At 40.9% G+C, this 27,744-nt stretch overlaps 1 protein-coding gene across 2 annotated transcripts in view; it reads right to left on the bottom strand.

Annotated features, from left to right (window-relative positions):
* RFX7 (regulatory factor X7) overlaps nt 1–27,744 on the bottom strand; it is an 88,556-nt gene continuing 60,812 nt past the window's right edge. Inside the window, exons 8-14 of one of the 2 annotated variants that reach the window (XM_085303362.1) lie at nt 22,514–22,596; nt 21,609–21,731; nt 14,266–14,392; nt 11,990–12,064; nt 11,081–11,288; nt 7,371–7,666; nt 1–6,480 (exon numbers count right to left, since the gene is read on the bottom strand). In XM_085303362.1, coding sequence (XP_085159488.1) covers nt 3,184–6,480; nt 7,371–7,666; nt 11,081–11,288; nt 11,990–12,064; nt 14,266–14,392; nt 21,609–21,731; nt 22,514–22,596 — 4,209 coding nt within the window. In that variant the 3' untranslated portion in view covers nt 1–3,183. Of the gene's footprint in view, nt 6,481–7,370; nt 7,667–11,080; nt 11,289–11,989; nt 12,065–14,265; nt 14,393–21,608; nt 21,732–22,513; nt 22,597–27,744 lie in introns of those variants that run through there. The other variant, XM_085303363.1, reaches the window with a different exon arrangement.

The raw sequence follows: 27,744 nt of genomic DNA, 5'->3' as shown, positions 1-27,744 counted from the left end.
AATCTGTGGGCCGTATTTGTTGCATTTATCCTAAGGAATGTGCCTGCCACAGGTTCAACAGAATTTTAGTGCAATATATGAACCCAGAAAGTTTGCTGGACTAACCAACCAAATTTAAAGTGTTTGCTGCAATACTGTACATAGGGTACAAACTCACTAGTTTGTATATTTTAGCAAAAAATGCTATCAAAATAGTTTATTTCTTATGTTAGTAGGAAGCCAAGAATGTAAACAAGGGGTCAGAACTGTCTCAAATTCTTAGTTTTGGAGTATCTGACACAGACAGGCTTCCAGGTGTTAGAATCACAGAATTTTCCTTTGGGTATTGCATACTTTGGTGTGCAGTAGTGCTCTGCCTCAATGTACAGTAAATAACTAACTAGCACTAAGAACAGGAACCTAACAGATTATAACACCAACACACAAACACCTCTAAAATAATACATACCAATGTACAAAGCTATGTGAACTAGCCCTAGCACCATTTATTGAAGTGAGAATGTTTTACCTCTGTGCCTGGGATTTTACTTGAAACAATTCTTATTGAACACTTCTTAAATTAAAAATACATTTGCTTTAATCCACTGATTATAGATTWTTCCTGCTAATTAAATCTTGTGTTAGGCCCAATGTAATACTTGTATTTAAATATAAATTTAAATGCACTTCTAAAAACCTTTGGTGATGACTGCATAATTTAGAATGCATCAGCCTTTAAACCGACTCTTGCTTTACTGAGAAGTGTTYCTAAAAGGACAGAGCAGTTCAGCAGGAACCTGTTGTTACCACCCATGCAAACACCCAGGCTGCCCAAGACGCCACAGGTGCTCCCTGCGGTGCCAGGGCTCCCRTTTTCCCTCACTGATCTCCGCTGGAAGGTGGGTTTCAGAAACTCATGGTCATGCTGGCACTTTCAGGGTCAGAAAAAGAGCTGCTGAGTTCTCTCAGGCCCAGGGAAGTCCAAGCGATAGGCGGATGCTCAGCACGTCACCAGCTAGTGGCCATCAACAGGTAGAGCAATCTGGCCCTGTCCTAAGCCACCACTGCATGAAAGGACTCGGCTCCTAGCCTTGCTCACGGATACCTCACAAGGTCACAAACAGCGCTTTCCCACCCAGCTCCTAGCCTCCTCTCCATTTGCTTAACAAAACTTAGGAGCACTCGACCTTGAACCAACTAAATCACACCATTGTGCATCAAGGTGTTTAAAGGCAGGATCTGAACTCTAGATCTGTTCCTAATGAAACGGCCAAACTCCCCACGCTAAGCACAGTGAAATCAGGCCCCCTGTAAGGTGCACAACTGTTTGTCCTTGCAGAAGAAGCCACAGACTGGTCAGGGAGCAGGGCTGGAGACAGGAGCAAGAGGAGCCATGGCGTACTGGCTTCCGAAGTGCCAACGCAGCAGCACAACGCAAATCAGCACCGGCAAAACGAAACCAAAAAACCTAACCAATACCGAGATCRCAACTCATTAGCAGAAACAGAAGATCACCAAGACACTTAAGTGAAAAACTCAGCTACAAATCCGATTCTCTTTTCCTTAACTAATTCTAGGRGGCCTCCCCCTTCATGAGCTCATGACCTCTCACTCAAAGAAGCAACACAAGACAAGAAAATATTTTCTGCTCTGCTTTCAGTTTTACAAGCATCAGTTTACAAGAGAAACAATCAGTTTAATACTAAGGATAAGGAATGGTACTATAGCATCCTCAGTGCTTTTTAATGTAAAACCTCACCCRTGCAAATCCTCTTTGTAGGATCGGGGCCATGGCTGGTTAAGTACCTCTCTCTCTCCTCATCATTAGAGATAGATGCCATGCTGGTAAACCAAAGGGGGTGACTGGTTTGGTTGGTTGGGTTTTTTTGGCTTGTTAAGTGAGCTAGTGAGGTAGAAGTCTAAATCCCATTTTCAGGAAGGGGGAGCGAAGGACTTCTAACAAAAATTAGATCCATCGGTCCCATCAAATCACTGATGAGCATGGAATTCAGGCTCCTAAAACAGCATGCGCTTTTAAAAGTTTTACCAAAAGAGAGCTCACATGTCTTACTGTATATCTGTAAAGTGCCTGGCAGCATTATGGCTCTATACAAACCATTTTTAGATCAACCACATTTTCTAATATTTTTATCATCTTCTGTTTGAGAAAAAGAGCGAGTGAAAAAGACAGATGGGCTCAACCTACTGAAACATACAGAGAAAAGAACATCTTCCTACACTCTCCACTAGGTTAGAAAAGAGTGGACTTAAAAAATGAATCTTTAAAAATAGTATTTTAATGAGCTCCAGTAGCTCTTTTATTTAAAAAAAAGAGGGGAAAAATACCATGTTCCTTCTCTAGCTTTGATAAATAATTAAAGAGTATCTACCATCTAAAATAGGACATTATGCCTAGATTAAATTTCAGTGCTCAAAATCTTTTTCCATGAATTTTACCTAATATATAAACATTGAAGTGACAACTAAAATATCAAGTGTAATTTTATGAATACTAATGGATAAAACAACTACACAGATTTGCTTCTCTTAAATAAAAATTTTAGTGCATCTTTCTTTTTCCTTGATCGTTGTTCCTGTTAACGTTTCCTATCTCTGTGCTTTACTAGAGATGTAAATGGCACCGGTGCTACAGAGATCTCCCACAGTTCACCACTGCGCAGTACCCAAGATTGCTACACATTGATCAAGCACTTGCATGTCACATAGTTCACTTGCACCCATTCCCCRTCACCTGCACATCTGCAAGCATCCTGCATTTCAGACCTGAATGACAAAGGTCAGTAAGAATTATCTACTAAGAAGTAACAAGCAATACAAAGTACGGAAAGCCTAGTAGCAAGCTGGACTTGCAACCCTCCCAAAGCCTCAGCCATAGCTGTCAATGCTGGCTGGCTATTAACCACTTCTTTATTTGCTACAATAAGAAATGTGGAGTGGGAACACTACAAAATTCAAATTTTAATACTGGCTCTTTGATAGCCCATCACCTTCAGAGACCTATTTAAAATTGGTAAGACTGCCTTTTCCCTGCTGAAGAATGAGCAACCGGTACAGCAAACTTTTCTTTAAAAAATGCCACAATACATAGCAAGTGTTTCTGCTGCAGGAGGCACTTCCATTAAGACAAATACAATACGTCTGTCTTTTAGATACAGTGTGCTACATACATACTATAAAACAAAATTAACCCAACATTTCAACAGCAGGATGATCCTTACTCTCCATCCACTCAAAGCCAGATGTAGTCATTGAGTTAATGGATTCATTGCAGATTTGTTGAAATAAGGGGTCATTTTTTAATTCCTCCAGTGTAGCATCATCGTCTTGTCCCTGCTGACGACCTGGATCAAACAGTAGATTTGTATCTAAAGTGTTCAGATCATTAATGCTGCCTGAGAGGTCGGAAGACAACCTGATGTCGCTGGAAAAGACAGATGCAACGTTATTGAGATCTGATGCCACCTGATTCACCAGCTGCTGGTTGGTTGGCAGACTGTCCTCCCCTAAAAGGTCTTTTACAGTGCTGTTAAAATCTAATTGCTGCTCTCCAATATCTGATTGTGCTTGGTTATCTCCAGAAGAAAAGCTGATCTGATCGGTGCTGCTGTTTTTCATGAGGTAATTTGGTGTCTGGAATTCATAAACTGAAGTGCTGGAATTGATCATATTTTGTGGGTTGGCACTAGGAAAAGCAGTGGATGTTTCTAAAATCTGAGTGAGATTCATCCTGGCTGTGTAATTTGAGGGCATGTTGTTCATTCCCAAACCTCTCACTGCATCATCACTATCAGAATCAAGTTTGTTTAACAACACGTTGGTTATTTTTTTAGTGTTTGTTTGTTTCTGAAGAGACGGAAAGGCCGTCTGCATCATCACAGTCAATGGGACTGACTGGCTTCTTTGCGCTATATTATTGGCACTGGTGTCTGCATGGATATTAGTAAATACATTGTGAACTTCAGGAGTCACTGGACTTCCAAAAGGTGTCAAGTTAGAGCGTGGTATATTTGAAACAGGGTAGACGGTGCTTCCACTGAGATTACGCTGGCGATGGACAGCAGGGCTCACACTCCGGCATCTCAGGCTGTTGTTGAGGGAGGATCCAGTTCCTTTGTTGTCAAGAGGAGCAGGAACAGCAAAGCCCTCTTGCTTGGTGGTGTTACTAACAGGAGCTGCCTGGTGCTGCACAGGCGAGACAGGAGTCACACGACCAAAGTGAGTATCATGATGCCGTGGCTGAGACTGGTATGACTGGCCAGGAACTGCAAAAGCATGAGGTTTCCTGAAGTGGTCTTCCACTAGCTCCTGATAACTCGTGAGAATGCCATGGCTTGCAACCGATGAGTTACTAACACCACTGTACCCGTTATTCATCCACTCGAGCTTGGTTTTGTCGGGGTGGGTAGCCATCGGCCGCTGCATTGGTTTCACAGGGCTACTTGAGACAATGCTGGCATCATGGTAAGCCATACTGGAGCTTATGGGAGTAAACGCAAACGGGTTTCGGCACTCCACAGGACTCGGAGGGACACTGCTGCTGCAATTCGAATGTGGCGTGCCAATGGGTGTATGACGGCTGCTTCCCAGAGCACTGTCGACGGGAGTAGTCTGAGCCAGCCTGGAACAAGGGCTCTCTCGTGACACATTCTGAGATCCAGCAATCATTTCCGAAGTGGGTGTTGGAGTTGGCGTGGGTGTCGGGGTGGGGGTTGGGGTGGGGGTGGGAGTGTGAATCGGAGTGCTGTTGTTATGGATCGGATGGTAGAAGTGCGCACTGCTTGGATGAGAGGACACGGGAGCCCCTTGAGCTGCTGTCTGACTCTGAAGCGCGATTCCTAGACAACCACCATAAGGATGAGAATTGCTCATTGACATCTGCTCCTCCATTAGCACCAGCTCCTCCACAATGCTGTCCTGAGTAAGGTCATCATCAAACGAGAAGAAGTTTTCATTTGACTGAGGGACTGTATGTTCAAACTCTTTCAGCTCAGACTGCAAGGGTAACTCATTTGAAGACTGTGCTTGTATTTGACCCAAGGAGGAGTCCTGGATCTGGCTCTGTAACTGCTGGTTGTACACATCCTGCTGTATACCTTTGCAGTGCACTGGCTCCCAGGCTGACTCCGGTAAGTCACTAGAGCCAGAGTGTGCTGCAATAGTCATAACACTGATATCTTGCTGCTGTTCACAATTCACAGATGCAAAGTCAGAAGTTTTGGTGATATGGTGCCATGTATTTGGGTTAAAGCTGCCATCAGATTTTGAATCATTTTCTATAATAAACATGTTTCCTTCCAATTTTACTTTTATATCTGGAGATGCTGCTGCTGCAAGCTGCTGTCCTAAAGTAGAATCACTGGTATTTACGTTGGTATTCAAAGAACAGTCTGTCACTAGGTTTGCTGAAGCTGCAGAATTTACCTTGCTGGAAACTTGAGCAAGTGCTGCAGTATTGTCACTGTTTGCTAATGATACAACCTTCGGAGCTTTCTTAACACTGTTGGCTTTTTGATCCTCCAAAGCATTACCAGCTGAAAGCTGCCCCACCAGTGCTTTCTTTACAGGTGGTACCTGGGAATCCTGAACTGTAGAAGGTTGTCGCTTTCTTGGACTTTTAGTGCACGTTTTGTCTTTAATTGTAGACTCACCAGTAGGAGGTGAACTGATGCTGGTGCTGCACAAGTTTTGACTGGCAACTGACAGCTTTAGAGTGCTTTGATTATTGCCTGCTGAAGAAACTGGTGTGATCTCATTAGACTGTGTTTTGTATTTGGTCCTTGCTTCTTCAGCTCCCTGATCACAGCCCTTAGCTGTTTTTGCCTCTACAACACCATCAGCTGAAACTTTCAAGGTTGCAACCTCAAAATTAATCTGTTGAGCAGCAGGCAGGACAGAAGCTCCCTTTACAGATTTAGACACATCAGAGCTCTCTTGGCCCTGTACTGGGTTCTCATCCAACAACACTTCTGGTTCCAGTTTGATCTCAACTGCAGATGTAGCTACAACAGTGCTAGGCTTGGAACCTGTAGACTGGAGTGAAATAACAGATCCATTTTTGATCTGAGGAGCAGTCCTCGCTTCTTCTGCTGCTCCTGTGCTGCTGTTAACAGAAGGCGTCTGTTTGACGGGCACACTACTGCTGCTCGGAGCAAGAGATATTGCTGTCATTTTTACCACATTTAAGGAATTCACATGTGGAGCTGGCACTACAGTCTTGATTGGGCTACTGGTGAAGAGCACTGTTGTGGGAGAGCGGATGGTGAGAGCACTAGTATTTGCTGGCTTCGGTAAGATCTGTGGGTAGCGATGCCGGGCAGAGCGGTCACCAACTGGGCTGGCTGGAACGTTCTGGGGAGTCTTTGGTGACTGTTTGACTGACTGCATATGCTGAGTGACCACCTGAACATTGAGTGGCAAGACCTTACTATCAGATGACCCCATAGGACTTGGAGATGTCACCAACTGCCTGGTCCTTTGCACCTGTTTAGAGAGAAAAAGAAAACATGTTGATGAAGCATGAAGTCCCCAAAGCCCACAAGRATCGCATCTCCAAGCACTTCAAAGGTGAAGGCCAACACATAAGAATTACACCAAAGCTAGTGAGCATCAGTTCAAAACAAAACAAGCTCTTCAACCTATTTACAGACAACTGCATATTTGGCTGTAGAGCACTGGTGGACAGATATATAGCCTCAATTTTTAAGGCATAAGACAATACTCTGCTCTTCTGCATGACCTTAAAGAAGGGATCACTGTGCATGTGGAAGAAAAGGACATAAACAGGCTAAAGAAGAGACAATCTGCTCAAAATACTGATCATTGTTAAAGTTTCTAAAGTGAAGTTCTAAAGGAACTTTCTTCTTCCCACACAACTTTTGCATGGCTGAAAGACAAAGATGATTGAAAGACAAGGATATTACAGATATTTGTACAAAAGTAAAACTGTTACCATCACTAAATCCACTAGACTAGTGAAAGTCAATCTAGATCCCGTATTAGAGGCTCAGTGATCCACACAGCTTGTGCTGGCTTTCCTGTTTGGTTAAATTTCACCTCAAGGGTAATTACTCCTACATGTAACTAAATTATTGCTACCTTAAATCCCACTGTCACTGACCTCAAGAATGAACTTAGCTTATTCTATATAATTAAAATTCTACTGGCTCCATGTCCATCACAAACTCAATCGTACTGTTACTCTTGTGATACAACAAARTCACTGGGACAGAAAAATGTCAATGGATGCAAGTCTTTGACTAACTGAAGGAAATCATTTTCCTATCCCACTGACACCACTGCCTAGTTACTAGCAATTTATAATTCATCCTTTCATATGCTGGTGTCACTAGAGAATTGCAGCAGAATATTACCGGTATCGGGCTGGGGACAGCTGCCACAACAATACCAATAGGCTGAGGAGACAGAATTGCAGGACTTCCATTAGATATACTAGCCACGCTGCTGGTTGTGGTGCCTTCCGTTTTCTTTGCTGGAGATTCCCCTGGCAAAGGAGACTGCAGTTTCTGTTCTTGCTGCTTCTTCTGGATCTTACGCTGCAGCTGCTGCTTGGCATCAACAGGAGATGACAGAGTTTTCACTTGTGGTTGAAAAGAATTACTTTCAGCAGTAGGTATAAAAGCTGATGGCTGGGGGATCCCTTTTATTCCTGAATCCAAAAAAGAAAAGTAGTATTATAATAAACATATCATGTCTAGTGTAGTGCCATTTCTGCATGTAACCACACAAAATACATGGCAGCACCTCCAGAACTATTCTAGGACTACCTCATCCATGAGGGCATTTCACGCTCAAATCTATTCTGTGYTTCAGTTTGTTTACAACATTCTGGTAAAGTCTCTACTGCGGCATTAGCTGGGCATTAGCAGCTAGATATTGTGTATTGGCAATCCCAAATTGCATCTTTTGTACCAACAAACTGTAAAGCCAAAGCATTTCATTAAACTGACAGTAGAGGGCAGTGGATAAGAACCTTTAAAATTCATCATCATGTTTTTGTTTTGTTATCAATATTTAAAGCATTTTGAAAAAAAATATTGCAGAAAGCTGTGGATCCGTGCCATAGATGAGCAGCTCTGAGCAGATGATGTTATCTCCTGATCAGGGCATTAAATATAATGCATATAACAATGCCAGAATGGATCACAACCAGCGTGTGATCAGGGATAATGCTGAAAGAGAAACAACAAGGGAAGAAATAGAAAAAGAAGAAGGGTGAGATGAAAAAAATACGGAAGTTATAATGAAAGAATATTTTTGCTGATCACACACGAGCAATGGTGCTGCCAGGAAGAACAGAGAGTTGGTCTCATCGGTGCATCTGGTACCAATCCCTGCTACTAAATATCACATCACAACTATGATCTTTCATTTCTTAACAGTCAAGAGGATTAGCACATTCCCTCAGTGACCACCTAACCCTTTTGAACCGCCCCATCAAGAAGTTTTAACACTGTTTCTTTTATACTTCATAGGTTTCTCACTTTTTAAAACAACTCTTAATTATAAATTAATCAACACCATGCTCTCAGTAGCCGTCTGCATGTTCCATGACAGCGGTAATACTGCAGCATGTCTCCACTTTCTGCCTTCAATTCCTTTTTCACAGAAGCAGTGAAATGCCCAAATACATTTCAGTATCTGGAAAACAACAAAAGAGCTATGTGGGCTAAATACTGCAGGCAAATAACATTTATGAGGATGCCTTCCCCCTCCCCCCCTCTTTTTTTTCCAACTCTTTAAGGGTAAAGCTTTGTTCTCACTTAATGCGTAGAGACACTATAGTTCCTTGTGCGAAAGAGCAACGGGAGGAGTATTTTGCCATTCCAGCATGTACCAGTAAAACACCTCTCCTGAAATGGCCATACAAGCCCAAGAGGCACACAAGAGAAACTAACTGCATTTTCTTGAAGCATCCTCTTTTCTCAGAGGAAAGAAGGGCAGGGAGGAGCTGTATAAGCCAAAGAGCTCTACATACATTYGACTTTCCTTGTAGCTGCATGGCTAACAGAGCCAATGAAGCCAAGCAATGACACAAAGAGAAGAGTGTACAGATAGCAAAGCCTTCCACTACCATCTCTTGGTTCTAAGCTGTAATAAAGACAGCTAAAYGGAGAAAAAACAAGATGTGGAAGCCAGTGGCCAGAAAAGAGGATCACCAGAACCCACAGCCCTGACAATCAGCTTCCATCTGAAATTGCCCTTTTTGAAGTCAAGAGATTTGCTTTGGTTCAAGCACATTTCCCTCAACAGCTGTGGGGGAGAACCTCCCGGGGAAGTTCAGGGGACATGTTGTGTATCTGTAATTCCCTCCTCATCCCTCACARGTAATTTATGTCATCTACAACCAGAGAAAACTTAAGATGCTTCAATGACTCATTTTGAGAATGAAGAGGGAAAACACAAAATACAAATGTAGATGTACGAAGATCTACATCAAACATAACCTCTTCCAGAGGCTGAGTACCACAGGAATTATCTGGTGTAGCGAAATAGAAAACAACTCTTCCTTCACCTTAACAAAGGTGTGAAAGAGTGCAAGAACCYGAGTCACACGAGTGCTCCCAGACAAGGCCCTCCTGTCCTGCTCAATGGCCCGCAGACCCTAATTTCTAATGTGGCCAAGAACAGCAACAGCTGACCTAGTTGTAATACCTGACACAGATCAAACATCTCCGGAAAATTTGCATCTGACATATCAAAAATGCCCGTAAGAAAATCTGCTCTCAAGAGAAAATTAAGATGGACAATTGTTTCCATATTAGGACAAGTTATCAGATGAAAACACAGCTACACCAGCAGTGTGCCTACAAACCCCACACTGTACAGGCACCAAAATCCTGATTTAGCAAAGTACTTGAAATTCAGTGCCGTTACTCACACACTTGAAGTTAATCATGCCTTGAAGAGCCTTACAAGATCAAGATCCTTACTGAGGAATCATAGGWGACCCTGGACTCAGTCTGGAAGGACAGGCTGCCCTCTGAGCAACAACCACCCTTAACACAGGCCACCTCCCCAGAACTGCCAGTAGCCCAATGCCTGCACTGCACACCCGGCCTTCAGTTCTGTGCAGTGGATGCCGATCTGAAAGGCCAGGATGGACCGGAGGGCCCAAAACATCCTGTTTCCGACTATGGATCAACTCTGCTCTTTCTTCACATSAGAGAACACAAACTAGAAAACCAATTTGCAAAAGACCACTCTGAATTATCCTATTAATAATTTCCTTGGCTTGGTATTCCTTGCTTTGGTTTCTCTACTATTAAGGTGTTTACTGAATTCTAAGGACTTCTGAAGTAGTGATCAGGTCTCCAAAGTCCTCTCACTGTTCACCTCCCAAATAATCTACACTTCACACTGGTTAGGGTCAGGCTGACTACCTTTAAGGCCAGCTGAAAGTTCTCTCTCCCTTTTTCACTTTCCCCTTCTCCTCCTCCATGTAGCAAATAGCTCACAAGAGAGGCAACTATATTTTGTTAGACATTCCTACCCCCAGTCTTTCCAAAATGAATGTTCACGTTACCAATCTAAACTGCAGCAAAAAAACTGTCACAGTGACACATGAAGCCACCTTCRGAGCCTGCAACGCTAATACCACAGACTAGACCTTAGACCACAGCTTATTTTCAGCCCCTGCTTCCAGACTACGAGCAAGAAAAGTAACTTGCAGCAATGCAGACTAAAAAAAAAAAAAATTATCACTTAAATGCATCCTCGAGGGTCAAACCCAGTCAGCATTTAAAGACTGTCCTGAAAAGAGGTGCTTCCTCAAACTGATATATTATTCATGTCACCACGAGTAACTGAATTATCACTCCTTATTTCATCTAACACTCACGGGAAAAGACTGAAACGTCACTGCCTGAAGTGGGATACACTGCAACACCGGGCAGGGGGACAAATGCTGCATCAACCCCTCATCGTCCTGGGGTGTCCACTCACTTCACGCCTCTCTTCGGCATCCTCAGATTTGATGTTAAAGAAATCCCTCTTACATAAAACACATTCCTCTTTTTAAAGATCCCCCTTTCACAGATTCAGAATTAAGTTAACCCATTACCTGCCGGTGCCCCTGCCATTACTGTTAAAGCTGCCATTGACTTGGTACCAATATAGTGACTTTTTACAAGGAAACGAGCCAATTCCAAGACCGTATCAAAAGGCTGGCTTAGCACTTTCTGGGCCCATTCACAAACAAGTCGGCAGGCCGCGGAGACAACTTCCTCATCAGCACTTTGTAGCTGCCCAGATGGCTCTGTCCCATCCAACTAAACACAGAAAAAGGAAAGGTTACTTATATTAAAAGTTACTGAAGAGTGAAAACAACAAGAATACAGAGCAAATGATGATCAGGAACACACAAATTGCCAAGTAAATATGTTCTTTTTTTTCATGAAATTGGGAGAAAAAGATCACAACATCAATACAATTCAAAATCAAATGCTTTAACATTAATATACTGCTTGTTTCAAAAAGCATTATATAAAGCTAACATTTATGGAAGAAAACTGCAAGGAGAATCCTAACATTCAGACTGCCTACAGTTGATGCCTCCTGCACCCTACTTGACTTAGCAGCCACTCTTACCTAAGAACTGCTTCTAGCACGGGGGTTACAACAATAGCGGTATTTTAAAAAAATATGTACAGCAAGAAAAGAAAAACAAAACAAAACAAACAAAAAACAACCAGAATCAGAGTCAAAGACATAAACTTGTGGGTAGCAGCATTGTGAAAATCTGCTTCGTCTCCAAATTTTCTTTTGTAAAAAGCACTGTAGTTTTTTCTGAATTTTAAAGAAAAAGAGCAACCAAGGTTTTAGAAATTGTGAAGAACGAGAGCATTGTAACAAAAAATTAAAAACTACATAGCTCTTCATTTCATTTTGAAAACTTCAGACAGACAGTAAAAATAACATAAGAAATGTAAATTTGCAAAAATATAAATAAATAAGCAAGTATATACCATACCCCATCTCCAGTTTTATGAAAGTCAAGGTTGGGCAGTGTTGGCATATGCACAAAAGCTTTCTTCCTCAGTCCACTGTAGCAATATGTGATCAAGAATTAAGGTCTAAATTGTCTCTACTTGTCAGTTTGGGGAGGGAAAAAAAAATGCTTTAACTCCTTCCCCAACCACCACGAACTTTTTGAAGCAAACTGTAGAAAACAGATCTTAAACCTACTGTGATTAACATAATCCCATAGCAGGCCAGAATCAAAAGGCTACAAACGGCTGCGTTCCCGGGCACGTGGGTGGCCCCTGACTGCACAGAGGAGTGAGTGAGGCTGGATGGAAACAGCTTCGTCTGAATTTTGCTTACAAGAACCACTAGCCCACTTCAGCTAGCTACCCTGGATTTAAATCAAAATTCAGACTAAACTCCCTTGCTAAACAAGACCAAAAGAGATGGAAAATACATCATTTTCAAAAGTGAATCACTCTATAAAAACTTGGGCCCAATTTCCAGCCTGTATTATGTAAAATGTCCAGTTTTAGTTTTTATTTTGCCTCTGTTTGCTAAATTTTATGAATAAATAACTGACAATTCCCTCTCATAAGGCACTGGAACAAACTGAAGAAACAGCCTCATGATGAGATAAAGTGACTGAACTTCTCTCACAAGAAAGCACTTTTTCCTAAGACCTCATATGATTTTTGTGGACCTCCTCTCATCCATAATAATTCTTTAAAAATGTGTGTGTTTTGGTCTTATATCTTATATAAGACAGTATATAAGATTGTCTTAAGACTTATATATATACACACACACACACACACACACGAGTTATATAAGATATAATATCTTTTTTAACAAAAGGCCAGCTTTATTCTTACATCACTCTCATCAACACTGTAAAACATATCTCCTACTTTACTCTCTGCTGTTTATACATCTAAGGGCCAAATTAGTCTTTTTGCCTTTCTTTGGGAAATTTCTTTAGGAATTCACATACACTGTCCATTCTCCATGATCCCCCAATCCTCTCCTGCACTACTAGTTTTTCACTGTAAACATGGTSTTTATTCTCTTCACTATACACTGAAGCATGCATTTGCTTGCATTAATATGGATGGAGTATATTTACAGTGAGTTTAATGTCCTAACACCTAGCCCCTTGGAAGTGTGAAATAAGGTCACATTTTAACCATCCTGAATTAGAAACCAACATTGTATTCAATGAAATAACTTACTTGACACAGAACTTGCCTGTTTACTACTGCATGAAGAACTTTTTCTCTAGGGAAGACAAGTAATAGAGGGCTGCCCTTAATTTTCTCTCTAAGTGCCCACTTCCAGTAAGACCTTAGCAAATGCCRGTACTGCAGTGAGCCCACTGACCATCACTGCGGGTTCACTTGAGCGGTTTTTAATCAGGGTCCACAAGCACCTTGATGTCCTTAGGTCCTGTCATGCCCTCTCCCTCCCTAGCTTACGGCAGTGATGTAGCCCACCCCGCACAGAGCGGGCAGCAGGGATTACATTGCTCACCATGATTTCTAATGATACTCGAGAGGTGCGATTCTCAAATCTGGAAAGATAAAATTCTTGCTGGTGAATAAACTCCTTTGAAAAACCACTACTAGTTTTTAAYTTTCTAATGGAACACTTGCGTGCCGAGGACTAGATGGAAGCAGTTATCTATATACTTAATACAAACTATAGCTTTATCTCAGAAATGCCTGAGGAAAATACATCTCCTTGCTGCCTTTAGACTTCAATTCCTCCCCAGCAGAGCTTCATGCCCTTACACTGAAGCAGCAGAACTACCAGCAGTGAGTAGGAACTTTTCCACAGCATTTTCCTGAATTTTTCACAGTAGCTGCCTGTCAATTAACAAATTAATTTGGCCCAACATCTAATTGCCCGTAGTTCTGCCTGTAATAGTATGTCTAGTTATATTATATTTGTAGCACAACTTAAGATCTCTGGCTTTACAATCAGCCTCTTAGGTTATTGGTGTGCACAGGTATAATGTAACAAGCAAGGAATATTACAATAGTTCTGAACTGTTTCTGACTTGTTAAGCATTAGAACGCAACMAAGACTAGCGTAACCCAAACTTAAGGACTTGTTCCTGAAGTTGTATCTCGTAACCTATAGTGATTAACAATTTCTAACGAACTTTGGGGAAAATGTTTGTATTTTTTATTTTAAAATACTTCTAAATTTAGCTGGTAGGTCAGCCATAACAACAGATGTTCTCCAGGCAAGTGTAGAATAAATGACTGAGAAGCGCTCTAGAAAAGGATATTTTGATTTGCCTCTTGTGCCTAGACGGCGAGCCTTCATATTTGGAAAGACATTTTTCATGATCTTTCCAAAGTCAGCAGCACTTAATGGGTGGTAGCCGAGATTGTCACAATAGCTCCTGCAACAAAGAGAAATAAAACGTGAATGGAAGCAGAGTTAATACAAAAGGCCAGTCTACACGTTGGGCTCCAGCAAAGGTTTTTAAAAGAACACACTCATATCCATCCATATTTAGAACTACATTTAACATTAATGAAGCTATCCACAACAAATTGAATACATTAAAAATGTATAAACAGACCTATTAATACCATAGTTCTTGCCTTGCTCTCTTCTGAGTTCAAAGGCAAGTCATGCGGAGATTTAACAAGTAGTAGCATCATCTAGAGCACAGTTAAGATTTACTCCACAGCTTAGTTTGAAGCTTACATTTTAATTCATTTATTTTAGGACAAAAAGAAAGCAGCAACATTCTCTAGGCAGAAGCATGGTTGCATGCAGCAAGGCCTGACATCCTACAAGACTATTTGAAAAGCAGTAAGTGAGGATATCCTCCAGGGCACCAGCTTCATCTTTATAAGCTGCAACACAAACACGTATTGAGGACCTAGTCCTCAACCAGTGCACAAGCAACTACTTGCCCACATTGAACTAGGTAAGTTTAATTAAGCAGATGCCAACCCCTTACAGACATCCTTATAATCAGTTCTAAATTAACAGAGGTTCTGCAGGCCGCTGCAAACGTAAACCTGTCCATCTGTACACCGAGGATACTTCCTGAGAACACAGGGGAGAAAATGCAACAGAAGGTGCTTGTTTTTCTAAAGGCACTGTTCTAGTGAAATGGGCATGGTTATCCACCTTTAATTCTCAAAAACAGAAGAAGGAATTTTGTTTCAACATCTATTCAGATGTTTCAACATCTGAGACATTTAAAAAGTATCTCCTTGAGGCAGAGAACAAGAATTGCAGATTTCAYGGCAAAACGTGAATGTTCTGGAAAAATATAGTCACGTGAAAGAACAGGAGAAAAATGGAAGCTGCTCAGAAACTTTTACCCATGTAGCAAGTGCTTAAGGCTACATAAAGATACGAACACTATTACACCTTGCTTTTTTTTTTTTTTTTTTGAAGACCACTGCGGTATTTCACAAATGTTAATGCACTATGCCCCTAAACATACCACTAAAGCGTTCTCGTTCAGATTCCTATGACATGCCCAAGGTCATGGAATCGTCATCAGATAGCAATGACCTCCTTTCCTGTGAGAATTCCTCCCAGACGTACACAAAAACAACCTGTCTCTGAAAAAAGAGGCAATTTTGCACAGTCCTGTACAGCATCATGGCAGGAGACCAACAAAACAATGACCTCCTACACCACCTGCCTGCTACTCTAACCRGGTACGTACACGCAAACAGATTTCTGCTTGAAGAGAAGGGAACAGAGAGACCAAGAGCATTCCTGAAACAGAAGTTTCATTCCTATCATCGCAGTTATATTAAAACTGTAACAATTAATAATGACATTTACATCCAAGTAGGTCAAAKGGAGCAAAAAACTTCAGCTGTATGTAGAGCAGTATACAGTTTGTGAGATACTGCACTTCATTTATTTTTTCTGTCAAAATCCTAGCTATTACAGAGCAAGTATCTGCTGCTCTTACTCTTCCTGGAGGTGGGTATCCTTCACGTGGAAAGCATCACCACAAAYATCCTGTTTGATGATAAACAGCAAGGTTTATGCTATTTGTTTCTAACACTCCCCTGCAAAGCTCATCTGCAGCTGTTTCCTACCACTCCTGGCCTCCACTGCCCAAACCACGAGATGTCACCTGCAGACCTGTATATAGGAGACCATTGTCCATGAGACTAAGAAAAACCCAAACTTATATTTCTTCTTCCAAAAGCTGATGAAAAACTGAATGCAATGCAACTCAGGAGTCAGTCTTGCTGAAACTTTCAGCTAACTCTTGTGAGAAGACTATCATCCTTCTCTATTTAAAAGAAGGTCAGGAATGAAACAGAGAAAGTAGTGGAAAAAAAAAAGGTATTCAAAACGAGCACRTCTCACCATGGGAAATGGAGCCTACAGAGGCTATAGGGGCTCATCCTTGGACGTATGGCATCGCAGCTTCCTTCAGGTAGGAAGSCACCTTGGCAAGGCTCCAGTCCGACCTCCAGTCCAAAGCAGGCTCTGCTGGAGGCCAGACTAGGCTGCCCCAGGCTTTGCCCAACCAAGTCTTACAAACAAGGATGGAGGTTTCACTGCCTCTCTGGGCTCCTGTTCCAATGCTTAATTATCCTTCATACATTGACTGGGTATAGCAACCAAATGGCACTTTGAAGCTGCTCCTGCCTTGAGCAAGGGGCTGGACCAGGTRACCTCCAGAGGCCCTTACCGACTTTAAATGTTCTATGTTTCTGCATGGGACATCCAGAAACTTTGTTGAATAATTTTTACCCATTTATACACCAAATTTCATTAAAGTGAACATCAGTCACAGTATCTTGTTTCTGGACAAGTCCCTTTGAACTTAATATAGTGGGATGGATACTTCTCCAGCTTTGTTGCACCTTCTTAGCAATCAGAAGCTGTTTCAGTTATAATGTTGTTCTAGACAGGTCTCTACTTGCCTTTTGCTGTGTCCTCTTACCATGCTCCACCAGATTTTAAATTTACACTTTGGAGAATCTCAAAAGGTAAGACACTGTCACTTGGTCATGCTGATTACAGGACATTAAGTCTCAATTAGCATGCAAGGAGGGCTCTCTAAATTTCTCTGCTGTAGTCAGCAATATCATTGACTGAAAAATATAATTTAGCAAACAAGAGGATTAGGAGCCTATCAGTCAATCAAATTTAAAGCAAAAACTATTCTCTATATAGGAGAAAAATGAATAAATACAAAAGGAAAAAAAATCAGCTCCTCAAGTCTTGCGCATCTGTTTCAGGACAATTACTTGCTAGCAGCAATAAACACACAGTTACACAGTCCCCTTGTATCCATACTGGCAGCTCCTGCAAGCTTGTGATTTCTAAGCTATTATTATTATTATCATGTAATTTCAGTTTTCAGACAGATCATTCCATATGGCCCCTCCTTCTCCTGCCTCAGTCGAGATCCCTCCATGTCCATCTGTGGTCTGTTATTGACTTGACAACACATACCAGGAGTCTCTTGCCTGCAGCCCTTCTCCCTGCTACTTGCACTCTTGGCACATTGCTGATCCCAGGAGCGGTTCTGCCGATTCGAAGGGTGAGTGGGAAATGGATGGGGGAGGGAAGCTCTAATCAGAGGCAGGAACCACAGTGGACACACAGCTGCTTGTATTCCTTTGCACAGAGCTCCCCTACACAACAAATTTGGCAAGAAAAATACCTTTTTTTGTGAGATCTTCAAATTAAATGTACTCAAGACATAAAACACAATGAGAGTAGACTTGAATTAAATGACCAAAAAGATTATCTAAAAGCCAGCAAAGACTATTGGACTCTACAGTCCAGCTYGAACAGTTTCCTGGGCAAGGAACTGGATTGAAACAGAAGGGCCAGAGAAAAGCTACATACACACYGCCTCAAAAAATCTGTCTTGTTACTGATCTTGCTTAATGCTGTATTAAAGATGTCAGCATAAAAGTGGCAAAATCATCTCATTCTGTAATGTTTGGAGGCATCTTTAATACAGAAAGTGATTAGGTTGTTACAGGAAAAAGCTGAAAAGCGTTGATGAAGGAATAGAAAAAGAATAAATTAAACAGTTCAAAATACAAAATAACACACGAGAATTAACAAGAGTTGTTGCTGTTAAGTACGCACTCATCAACTGAATATGGCAAAAGAAAAAATGGATGTATTAGTCATCCTGTTATTAATTATGATCTATCAATAGCAGCTGATAAAAAGGTGGATACAATTTCAGTGCTAAACAAGAGCAGAATGAGGCAGACAGTATTACTGTCACTGTAGGTGCAGGCAGAACCTCACACAGAATATTGTACGCATTCTGCTTGCCACATTCGAGAAAGATGAATTCAACACAAGACAGGTGCAGAGAGACTATTATGAATAGCAATTGATTAAGAGCCTATTACATGAGACGAAACAAAGACCTTGGCTTATCCAAACCAGCAAAACAACCAGTCTCTAAAAATGGATTCGAGTGAAGAACCTTAGCAAGAGCTTGGCTCTCTCCAAGCAGAACAATGTGGGCACAGAAATGAATCCTTCAAATGAGGTAGGACAGAAACTAGAAAGTTTAAAACCATCAGGGTTTTTAAATCAGTAAAATTCTAGGTCAGACTTCCAACAGCAGCAGCAGCGGTGGAGCTTTAGACAGAATTTGATCAGCTTTTAGAGGGACTCCATAGGCAGTGGCTCGCGACAAGCAGACTTGACAACGCAGTAAGTTCCACACTGTTCCTAGCAAGCAGTATTATATAAACACTAGTCAGGTGTTATTGAACAAGATTAACATATTTCTTGAGCATTTGTTTAACATACATAGTATTCCTATATCCACTGCTGCCTTCTATTCTAGCTTCTGAATATTCCTCTAACTCATCGGTTAACATCCTTAACACTAAGCGCATGCAACCTATACAYCAAGTGGCAGGCCCAGCAGCCAGTAAAGCACAAATCAACAATTTACAGACTAGAAGAGACACAGGCTGACTCAAAGACCTCCTAATCCATACTTAAGTGTATCAAATGAATCTTCGGACACCAAACGAATATGAATGATCCGATTTTCATTCCTTGGATCACTGCAGTAGTAGCAAGAAAGAGGACACAAATGTTTACTGAAGGCTCAACAAATCCTTTTGTGGGCAAACGGGGGTTTTGCGTGCACAAATACTGCAGGATTGTACTCAGACTCTAAATCCTAATTCTCTAAGTTTAGCTAGATCTTCACCTGGATTCCTGTGAAAGAATTTCTACTAGCAGGGAGAAGATGCCTCAGTAAAACTGACTTGCAGGAAAACAGTGGAAGGATTTGACAGGCAGAAGCATCTACTCTCTGCATGCTGTATTACRTGTTAAGCAGCACCCCATGAGTCCCTATAGTATTTTCTAATCTGTATTCTCCCATAAGTCTCAAACAAAGCTGACAGAAGAAATGTCTGCCCCCTTTAGAAATAAATCTTCTCATGGCACAWCTTACTCTGTCAGTGTGAACAGCACCGCAACAATGCCAACAGGAGAGGTGAATTATCTCTTATCTACCTCCTGTGTGAACTTCAGCTGTGAGGTCTCAACCTTCTCAAGCACTACCACCTTATCTTATGATGCATTTTTCATTTATTTTACCCCTTTAAAAACAAGACAAATCTATTCATTTTACCTAGAGATGGGGCTTACAATTAGAAGAAAATAGAAAAAAAATACAGAAAGGAAGAATCATTGTGTTGAATTAGTTCAGAGACAAAAGCCTACAGAAATGCAAAGGAGCTGGCAGTGCTATTAACACTTAATCAATGCTGGATTTGTGTAGAGTGTAAGCACCTGTCTGTCTCACTTCAGTGCAACAGGAAAAAAAAAAAAAGAAAAGAAAAAGAGAGAGAGGTGATATAGAAGCCCAGTATTTTTGTAAGATTTATTTTGAACAAAGTTTACAGCAGGAATTGAGATGCTAGTACAATGCAGCATGCTTCTGAAGCATTGATTTATGTGTAGAATGCATAAAATTGCTTACTCTGAACTCAAGCAACATTTATCTTTTTAAGTAGAACAGAGAAAATGGTAACATAAATGAGACAAAAGCGAGTTTTGATATGTCTTAAAGCYCCTAGGTAAGGAAAATGATTTATCAAAATCAACTCCCATATCTATTTATATGTCTTCTCCCCACTTCCCACTCTAGAGTCTATTCTTCTGTTGGTGTGTAAGAATAACTCATGAAAATATTCAGAGAAACTGAGTGTTTTAAAAACAGAACAGATGCTTTCAAAGGAGAACAGATTCCAAACATTTGATATTTTCCTTAAAATTTGCTTACCACCCTTATTTTGTTAGGAAAAAAAAACAATACACAAATACTTGATGCAGCTACATAGAAAAGCCATCCAAATTTCACACTACACAATCTGTAGATGATGATTTTTTCTGGGCATCTGCAGCTTGGCACAGCATGGAAGCCAAGCAGATTTGTTGCTGAAGCAGGCCATAAATTATTAAATAAGAAATATATTTAAGAATAACGCTTCCACTTCTCTGCCGCGCAGCAGCTGCTGCGGCTGTTGCTGTGTCTGCGTGAGTAGCTGTCTGTGCGGGGATTGGCCAGCCCAGCACATCTGCGCTATTGGCCATGTTTCCAGGCTGCGTCACTGCTCGAGTCGATGGTGAGATTTCAGAAATAGGTGTGTGCATGTTTATCAACCCCAGGCAAGCTAATGCCATCATGTTTTAGCTCAGGCAGTGTAAAAAAGCTCTACCAGAGAGGGCTAATTGAAATAAAGTATTCACATAGGGAAACCCAGCAGTAACAATTACTAAGGGCTGAATCCTGTAGGCGCTTAGGAGGTAAAGGGACTCGGCTCCCTGCAAATTACTGTAATCATTCAGATTATGGAAATACTCATACTAGATCATAGATCTGTTATTCTCATTTATCTTCAGGCAACTGGGCTATGTTTTTGTTTTTTTCTTTCTCCTCCTGTGGGGAACATGCTGTAAATGAATTCAAATCCAATCTCTATCAGATACTCCGTCTCCCTTGGTTATAATCGCTTTCCTTGCTGCATRGTAGCTTTGAGACTTGACAGCACAGACTTGCAGCGGATTGGTTACTGGTGCCATACATATTCAGATACATTGCACCTTCATAGAAATCAGGGTTACCACAGGAAGGTTCAGTATTCATGCATTATTCCAGAGAGAAAGGTATGATGGGCTTGATCTTAGGCTTCAAATAGCTCCATTTCCAGAAGGAAAATTGAAATTCAACCCTTCATCCTTGTAAGGCAGTCACACACACACACGTACATGTATGTGTATATACGTACATAAAGCCAGACCAAAAACATACTCTAAGATAATAATCAATGCTTTTCACRAATGCCACTGTTTGTCCAAAAAAAAGAATGTTCTTACTGATATTTCCTTGTTAAGAAATACTTGTACATTAATTTCAGTATTTAAACAGTTTTAACTACCTTCAGTGACAGAAATAATGAATAGGATTCACCTCACTGTAGCTACCACACTTAGCTACATTAGTGACCAAGGCCTACTTCTGCCATATGCGCTTGTATGTGTACATCAGAGTATCTGTAGAGCTTGTGTCACAGAACTTGCTGTAGCCACACATACGAACTCAGTTTAGGGGCACTCACTTGTATTCATCATAAACCTCCTGTTTCGGAAGGGATGTCTCAGGGTGTTCTTCCAAGGTATTCCGTATCCAAGAAAATGCATGCATTTGCTGCGCACGGCTAGATGACATGGAGATCTGATCACTAATGAAAAAAAGAAACAGTTCTGATAAGAGACTTCATTCTATAGCTCCTCCTTGGTTACAAAACTTAAAAATGGACCACCTACACAGATGGAGAAACACCAGAGAGAACAAGGGCCAGCACCTCACACATTTAGCTCTTCCTTCATGTGTGGGCAGTTGATTCACTTACAATTTAGCAAAGTGACTCCACATACTGTTTCTCTAATGGGTGAGAGTTCAGCTATTTCTCCTCTTAAACTAACTGTTTCTTACTGACCACCTGAGCTTCTGCCTGCTCAGTCTCTTGAAACATCCAACTTTCTCAGCAGAGCTCAGAGTGCTTCCAGTAGGCACCAATCTGCCTATAATTATCCTGTGCTAATTTGGGGATGTTGTGATCTCCAGGTTGGTTTTCTAGATCTTACTTTAATCAAACTAATGTTACCAGAAATACCATGAATTCTTTCTTTCCCCTTCTATCACATTTGTGTTGCTAGATTACCACTTCTGACATAAAAAGCTAAAGAATAATCATGCTTAGGCTGCAGAACACTTTCTCTCATGAGCCTTCTGTAGTAGGAGATTTATGCTTACAATGCACTGCAGATTTCAAAGTTAAAAAAAATTAAAGAAAAAAAAGTCCTTAACATTTATTAAAGACTGCTTCTATCAAACACAGCATGTAAATGCATGCTGAACAGGTGAGTCCCAAGGAAGTTATAAAGTTTACAGAATTRGCTGCTTTCCTTTATACACGCACACACACAAAAATAAATAAATAAATAAAAATCACACAAGTACCTTTTGTCTCCATTGTTGGGACCCGAAGGCAGCTGAAGGTAGAGGTAGAGTTTCTCTAGGTCTGTAAACTTCTCAACTTCTTGCTAGATAACAAAAATGTTTTGTTAAAAAAAAAAAAAAGTAGAAGGGAAAAAAAAAAAAAAAAAAAACGGCAAAAAAACAATTAAAAAAAAAAAAAAAAAAAAAGTAGAAGAGAGGGAAAAAAAAAACAGGGAACGGAGAAGCAAACAATAACAGTTGAGTTTGAGAGCTAGAACCTGTCATACAAAAACGTATTCCAGATACCTGCAGTATTTACTGATGTGAAAGAACGGACTGTGAGTATTCTGCGAGCAAACCAYTGATTTCCTACATGCACACCAACCACTACACACCAGAAAACACTGGTCTACAATGACCKCTCCTGTATACTGTTACAAAACTCATATGCAACAAAAGCAGAATCTGGAAAAGAACTGTAACTGATCACTTCTGTACCCAGGCATATAACATGAAAACGTTCATTATATTCTCAGAGTACATACGAGAAYGTAGCATCAGAAAACAGCTATTCGGTAACAAAGCAAGACCAGGTCTGATCCTGTGATCTACTCACTACAGTAATTGTTAAATGTGGCAGACTTCACTGAAGACATTTTAAAAATATATATAGGTTTTTTTTGTTTTGGAAATCAGGATGATCAAACAGAAACTGAAAACACAGTGTTTAGTTGACAAAAATCCCTATGATACTAGATTCCTATGCTCTTCCAAAGCACACGAGCTGAGGATGAGACACATGGGGGGGGATTTTACCTGACAGAGCAAACCATGACTACCACAAATGAACTAGCTTTTGGGTGATCCCAGAACAGCTAAATGGACAGAGAAATACCAGGAAAATCAGTTGTAGTATGTACTTCAGCCTTATCGGTTGTGTCCTTGCAGCAAGGAGCAAAGGAAAGATGCTGCAGAACCAACGCAGCCTTTCTAAAGGAGAAAGGGGCGGCAGCAGCAATGGCCCTTGAGACTTGACGGTTTCCTTCACCAGTGAACAGAATCGAGCGAAGAAACTAAAAACCTGAACTCCATTTCAAGCCAGAGGTCCCCAGGCAGCAAAGGCTGGGCAGAGCCTTTGCCAAGCTCCAGCCAGGTCAAGGCTCACCGTCCGCYGGCGGGCGAGGACAGAGGAGCTCCTACCTCCTCGCTGCTGGCAGCTGCCCCGAACGTGGGGGTCCCCTAACCGGCAGGCGCCGCTTGGAAAGTGCTGCCTGGGGAGGGAGCATGGAGAACGTGAGAGCTTTCTAATCCCAGCTGTCTAACATGATGATAAAACAGCTTCACAGAAGTGGGCCACCAGCAGCGTGACAGACGTTCTCAGAGCCAACAGAAACATTTCCAGCAGCAGTCAGGTACCATGCGCTAGCTTTGTTGCTTTTATACGCTGCATCAAACCACAACATTTGGATTTTTTCTCTGACAAACTCCTGAAATTTGCTGACACTGATTTCTGTGTGGCTTTTACAGCAGCTTACGCAGCAACAGTGCTTAAGCCACCAAATATCCAAAGAGCAATTTCTTGATGGGTGTATTTTGCAAAATTCTCTCCACACAAATCACAGCCTTTGGTCTKCCCTTAACAAACCAATTACTGAAAACAGCAACAAATCCTTCAATGAAAAAATTTAAAGGAAATAGAACAATAGCAAGAAAATTTGCATTTATTAGATCTCCTTTTCTTCAAGAAAAGGTTTAAATGGCAAATGCCAGAGAAGCACGCCCTAGGACGTGGTTCAGGTAAGAAGATAACCTCACACRGTAAGCGTAAATCCATGCAGTGACCAAAGACCTGGAAGATAGCYTCTCTTTCAAGTCTAATGTGTTCCTGTACAATGTAAAGGGTGAGTTTTTTAAGGAAATATTAGGAGGTTAGGAAATATTAAACCCCTTAGCCCTCCTGTGGGTGCGAGCCCCAGAGMTGCAGCTCTGGCAGAAGGAAGGGGCTGGGGGCAGGAGGACCTGCCTGAGCGGCAGAGGCACGGCTACGTGGGCAACCTCAGCGAAGCCCCCTGCTTGAGAAACAACATATGTCAACCGAAGATGTGTGTCTGGGATTACATGAGAGAAACCCTTTTTGACAGTGGAAGCTACCCAGCAACTCACTCATCAGCAAAACTGCATCCCCAGAGTTCAGACAGCCAAGGATTATGAATTTTTCACATCTTCAGCAAAAAAAGCTGGGTAATAAACTTTATCTCACTGTTTTCATTGAAAATCCACTTTTTTCTACCCCTTGCCACTGGCAGCACATTTGGGACAACCCCTTCAGTGTCTGGGGGGAGTGCTGGAGGCAGGATCTTCTGGGAGAGAGGAACAGTAACATGCAGCTAGGATTCAGAGGCCATTCATGAAGGTAATCCTACCTGGGTGATAATTAGCTAAATCTAAGCTTATTAGATGAGCCTGAATCTATTTAGACTTAACCATCTTAAAAACCAAGCAGCTGCACCAAAGGGATCGAACCTGGCAATTGGCACAAGTAGATTCAGGAAACAGAACTATTACGTTTTGTTTATGCTGTTTTTTTCCAAATGTTTCTAAAACTCTTCAAGTTTAATTCATAACCTTGGTAAGTATAATTTCTTTTTAACCTCAACCAACACCTACCAGTTCTCAGTGCCAAGTCTCCAGCAAACTCAGTAACTATATTACTGAGATTGCTCAAAGTATCAAAACTTCCAATTTCTTAATGCAATTATAAAAACACAGTAAAGCAGAGGATCACTTCACCCAGCCTATCAACTAGGAATCACTGACCAGGAAAAAAAGAAGAGAGGAAAAAAAATAATTAAAAAAAAAAGATTTGTTCATCCTTTGTGGTAAGGGAGATGTACACATAAATGAGTAAAAAAGAAAGAATACAAAAATATAAAGTGTCTTTTTTCTCCTWAAAAAAATAGTCAATATCATCTTTGGTGGAAATCAAAATTGTGTATTATGTGGAACAGCAGGGAAAAGAGTCAGACCATCAAGAGAAGACTGTGAGGCTGGCATCTTTTTGGAAAAATATTCCCCTTTGTGTAACTCTTTAAAGCTTATGCTACAGTAGTTTTTAAAACCCACAGACAATGTAAAAATGTCTGGGGAATCCTTTCCCCCTACTTAAAAGGATCTAAGCAAAAATTTTCCTTAAAGTTTCCTGATCTTAATGGATTGATTCTCTCTGTCAAATTAAATGAAGGATGTCTAATGCTCCAAAGGTTATTTATAAACCACACTTCTTGAGGCTGCATTGGAAAGCTATTTAAGAGTGCTAAATTGGTTGCAGCACCAAGGTGTAAAGCCCTCACAAAGCACCACCTCTGCTATTTTAGGTCTTCACACATTATGTTCATCTCCTATAATTTCTAACTGGAACCACATCAAATGAAAGAAGATTCAGTGAAAATGTGGAACGGAGCATGTTCACACTTATGTCACAACTTTCCTTCAGTTAAAACAAAAAAATACGTCCACTGTTCTAAATATCTTGGATATCTGCYTTTGACACAGAAACACTGAACTCACAGATCAAAAACTTTCAAGCAGAATATCAAGAAGAAAGTGTCTTTACTGAGATTTTTGTTTGTTTCAATAGTCATAATTACACAAAAGAAACACACAAAATGTATAGCCAAGGAATTAAACCAGAGATCCATTCATCTTTGCAAAACAGCGGCTGCACAGATCTGGTCCAAATGAATCTGTCCTTTTGCTGCCTCATGTGGATACAGAACAAGGCTCTCTTAGGAACAAAAGCAACTTTCTTCTTCATTCTAGTTGGCATTTTGTTTGAGCAAATAAACAGTTGTGAAAAACAGGATGGTCAAAATAATTTTTTTGTTGTTTTTTAAATGAAAATAGCAGTCTTTGACATCTGGTTCTATTCTGAGTAACAATAACTAGACACTGAAACTTTTCACRGCACACAGAGAGAAACACCAGCTCCACCCAGAATGCAGCTAAGGAATTCATTTGTAATGTAAGAAACATGAATTTATTCATGTTTCTACTGGAGATCCCTAGATTTGAACTCRAGCCTCCGGTATCACAGAGCCAGCTGATCTGCTGGCAGCTTTCAATTGGTAGGGAAGTTTCACCCTAAACTTGTCAGAATGAATTACAATGGAAATATCCAGGGAACTTGCTTTTTCTGGATTGTTTTAAAGAAGAAAATATTCAGTTAGATAAATTGTAAAATAAGACGAAGAATACTACTACTACTGATACAAGGAATGATGAGTGGAGTTACTGCTTCTTTAATTAACACAGCGATAAACACCATTAAATTTGAACGATTTTACATTTCCATAATGAAGGTAGAACTACAAGTTATTTCTGTCTTTGAGTTTTGGTGAAGAGGAGTAAATGGCCAGGGGCACTGCTGCAAGCTTCTTGCAATACTACTATTTTAGAGAAAATTGACTGAGCTTCATATTCAGATCTACATTTTGGGTATTTACACATAACTATACTCTAACCAAACTCTCAGGCCTGGAATGTAAAGAAAGGCTAYGCCAGTGGCAATGTGACTTGCACCTAGTGGCAGACTGGTTCTAAACTTTGTCATATCTCAGCGGAACAAACATCTATTATTGAACAATCAGACTAAGAATAGCAAAGCAGCCAAGCAAGTGATCTCCCCACTTTGAATAAGGGAAGCAAAAAGTAAAGGTTAAATAATTTGCTCAAGGTCAGATGGTTTGTTGGAAATATGATCAAGATGGAAAATAGCTGTAAGATTGCTAATACTTCAAACAGAAGCTATTATTTTTAAAAAGAGCTCCTAATAAACACATCTGATGTGCTGTATCTAAACAGAAGGAACAGAAACATATTTCAGGTGCTAAATATTCCAAACAAGCCCTAAAAATACATGGCAGCTTTGTCCTGACAGAGTGTCCAAGTACAGCTGCCAAAGCTTCATAGCACTTGTTTTCTGTAGCGACAAAAAGAAGTGACAAGCTAACCACTCTGTCTGCAGCAGGACACGGGCACACTGCCTCAACAGCAGCAGAGCCGGTATTTGTGCTGCCTGCACTACAACTGCTCCAGCAATCAGTGGCTTTTGGTTATTACTGCCATTGATCCAGCAATCTCTCACCAGCACTGACCTCTTTTTAGTAGATTAAGGAAAGAAGACTTAACCTTCTTGCTAAGTGATTATATGGATCATACCATTTTTTAAACCAGGTTCAAGAGTTCAATTAGTA

Source organism: Rhea americana, unplaced genomic scaffold (genome assembly GCF_003343005.1).
Source record: "Rhea americana isolate MKP2758 unplaced genomic scaffold, rheAme1 scaffold_2, whole genome shotgun sequence".
Classification (NCBI taxonomy): Eukaryota; Metazoa; Chordata; class Aves; order Rheiformes; family Rheidae; genus Rhea; species Rhea americana.
The sequence above is the reverse complement of the archived record's forward strand: the minus strand, read 5'-3'. Positions and strand labels throughout refer to the sequence as shown.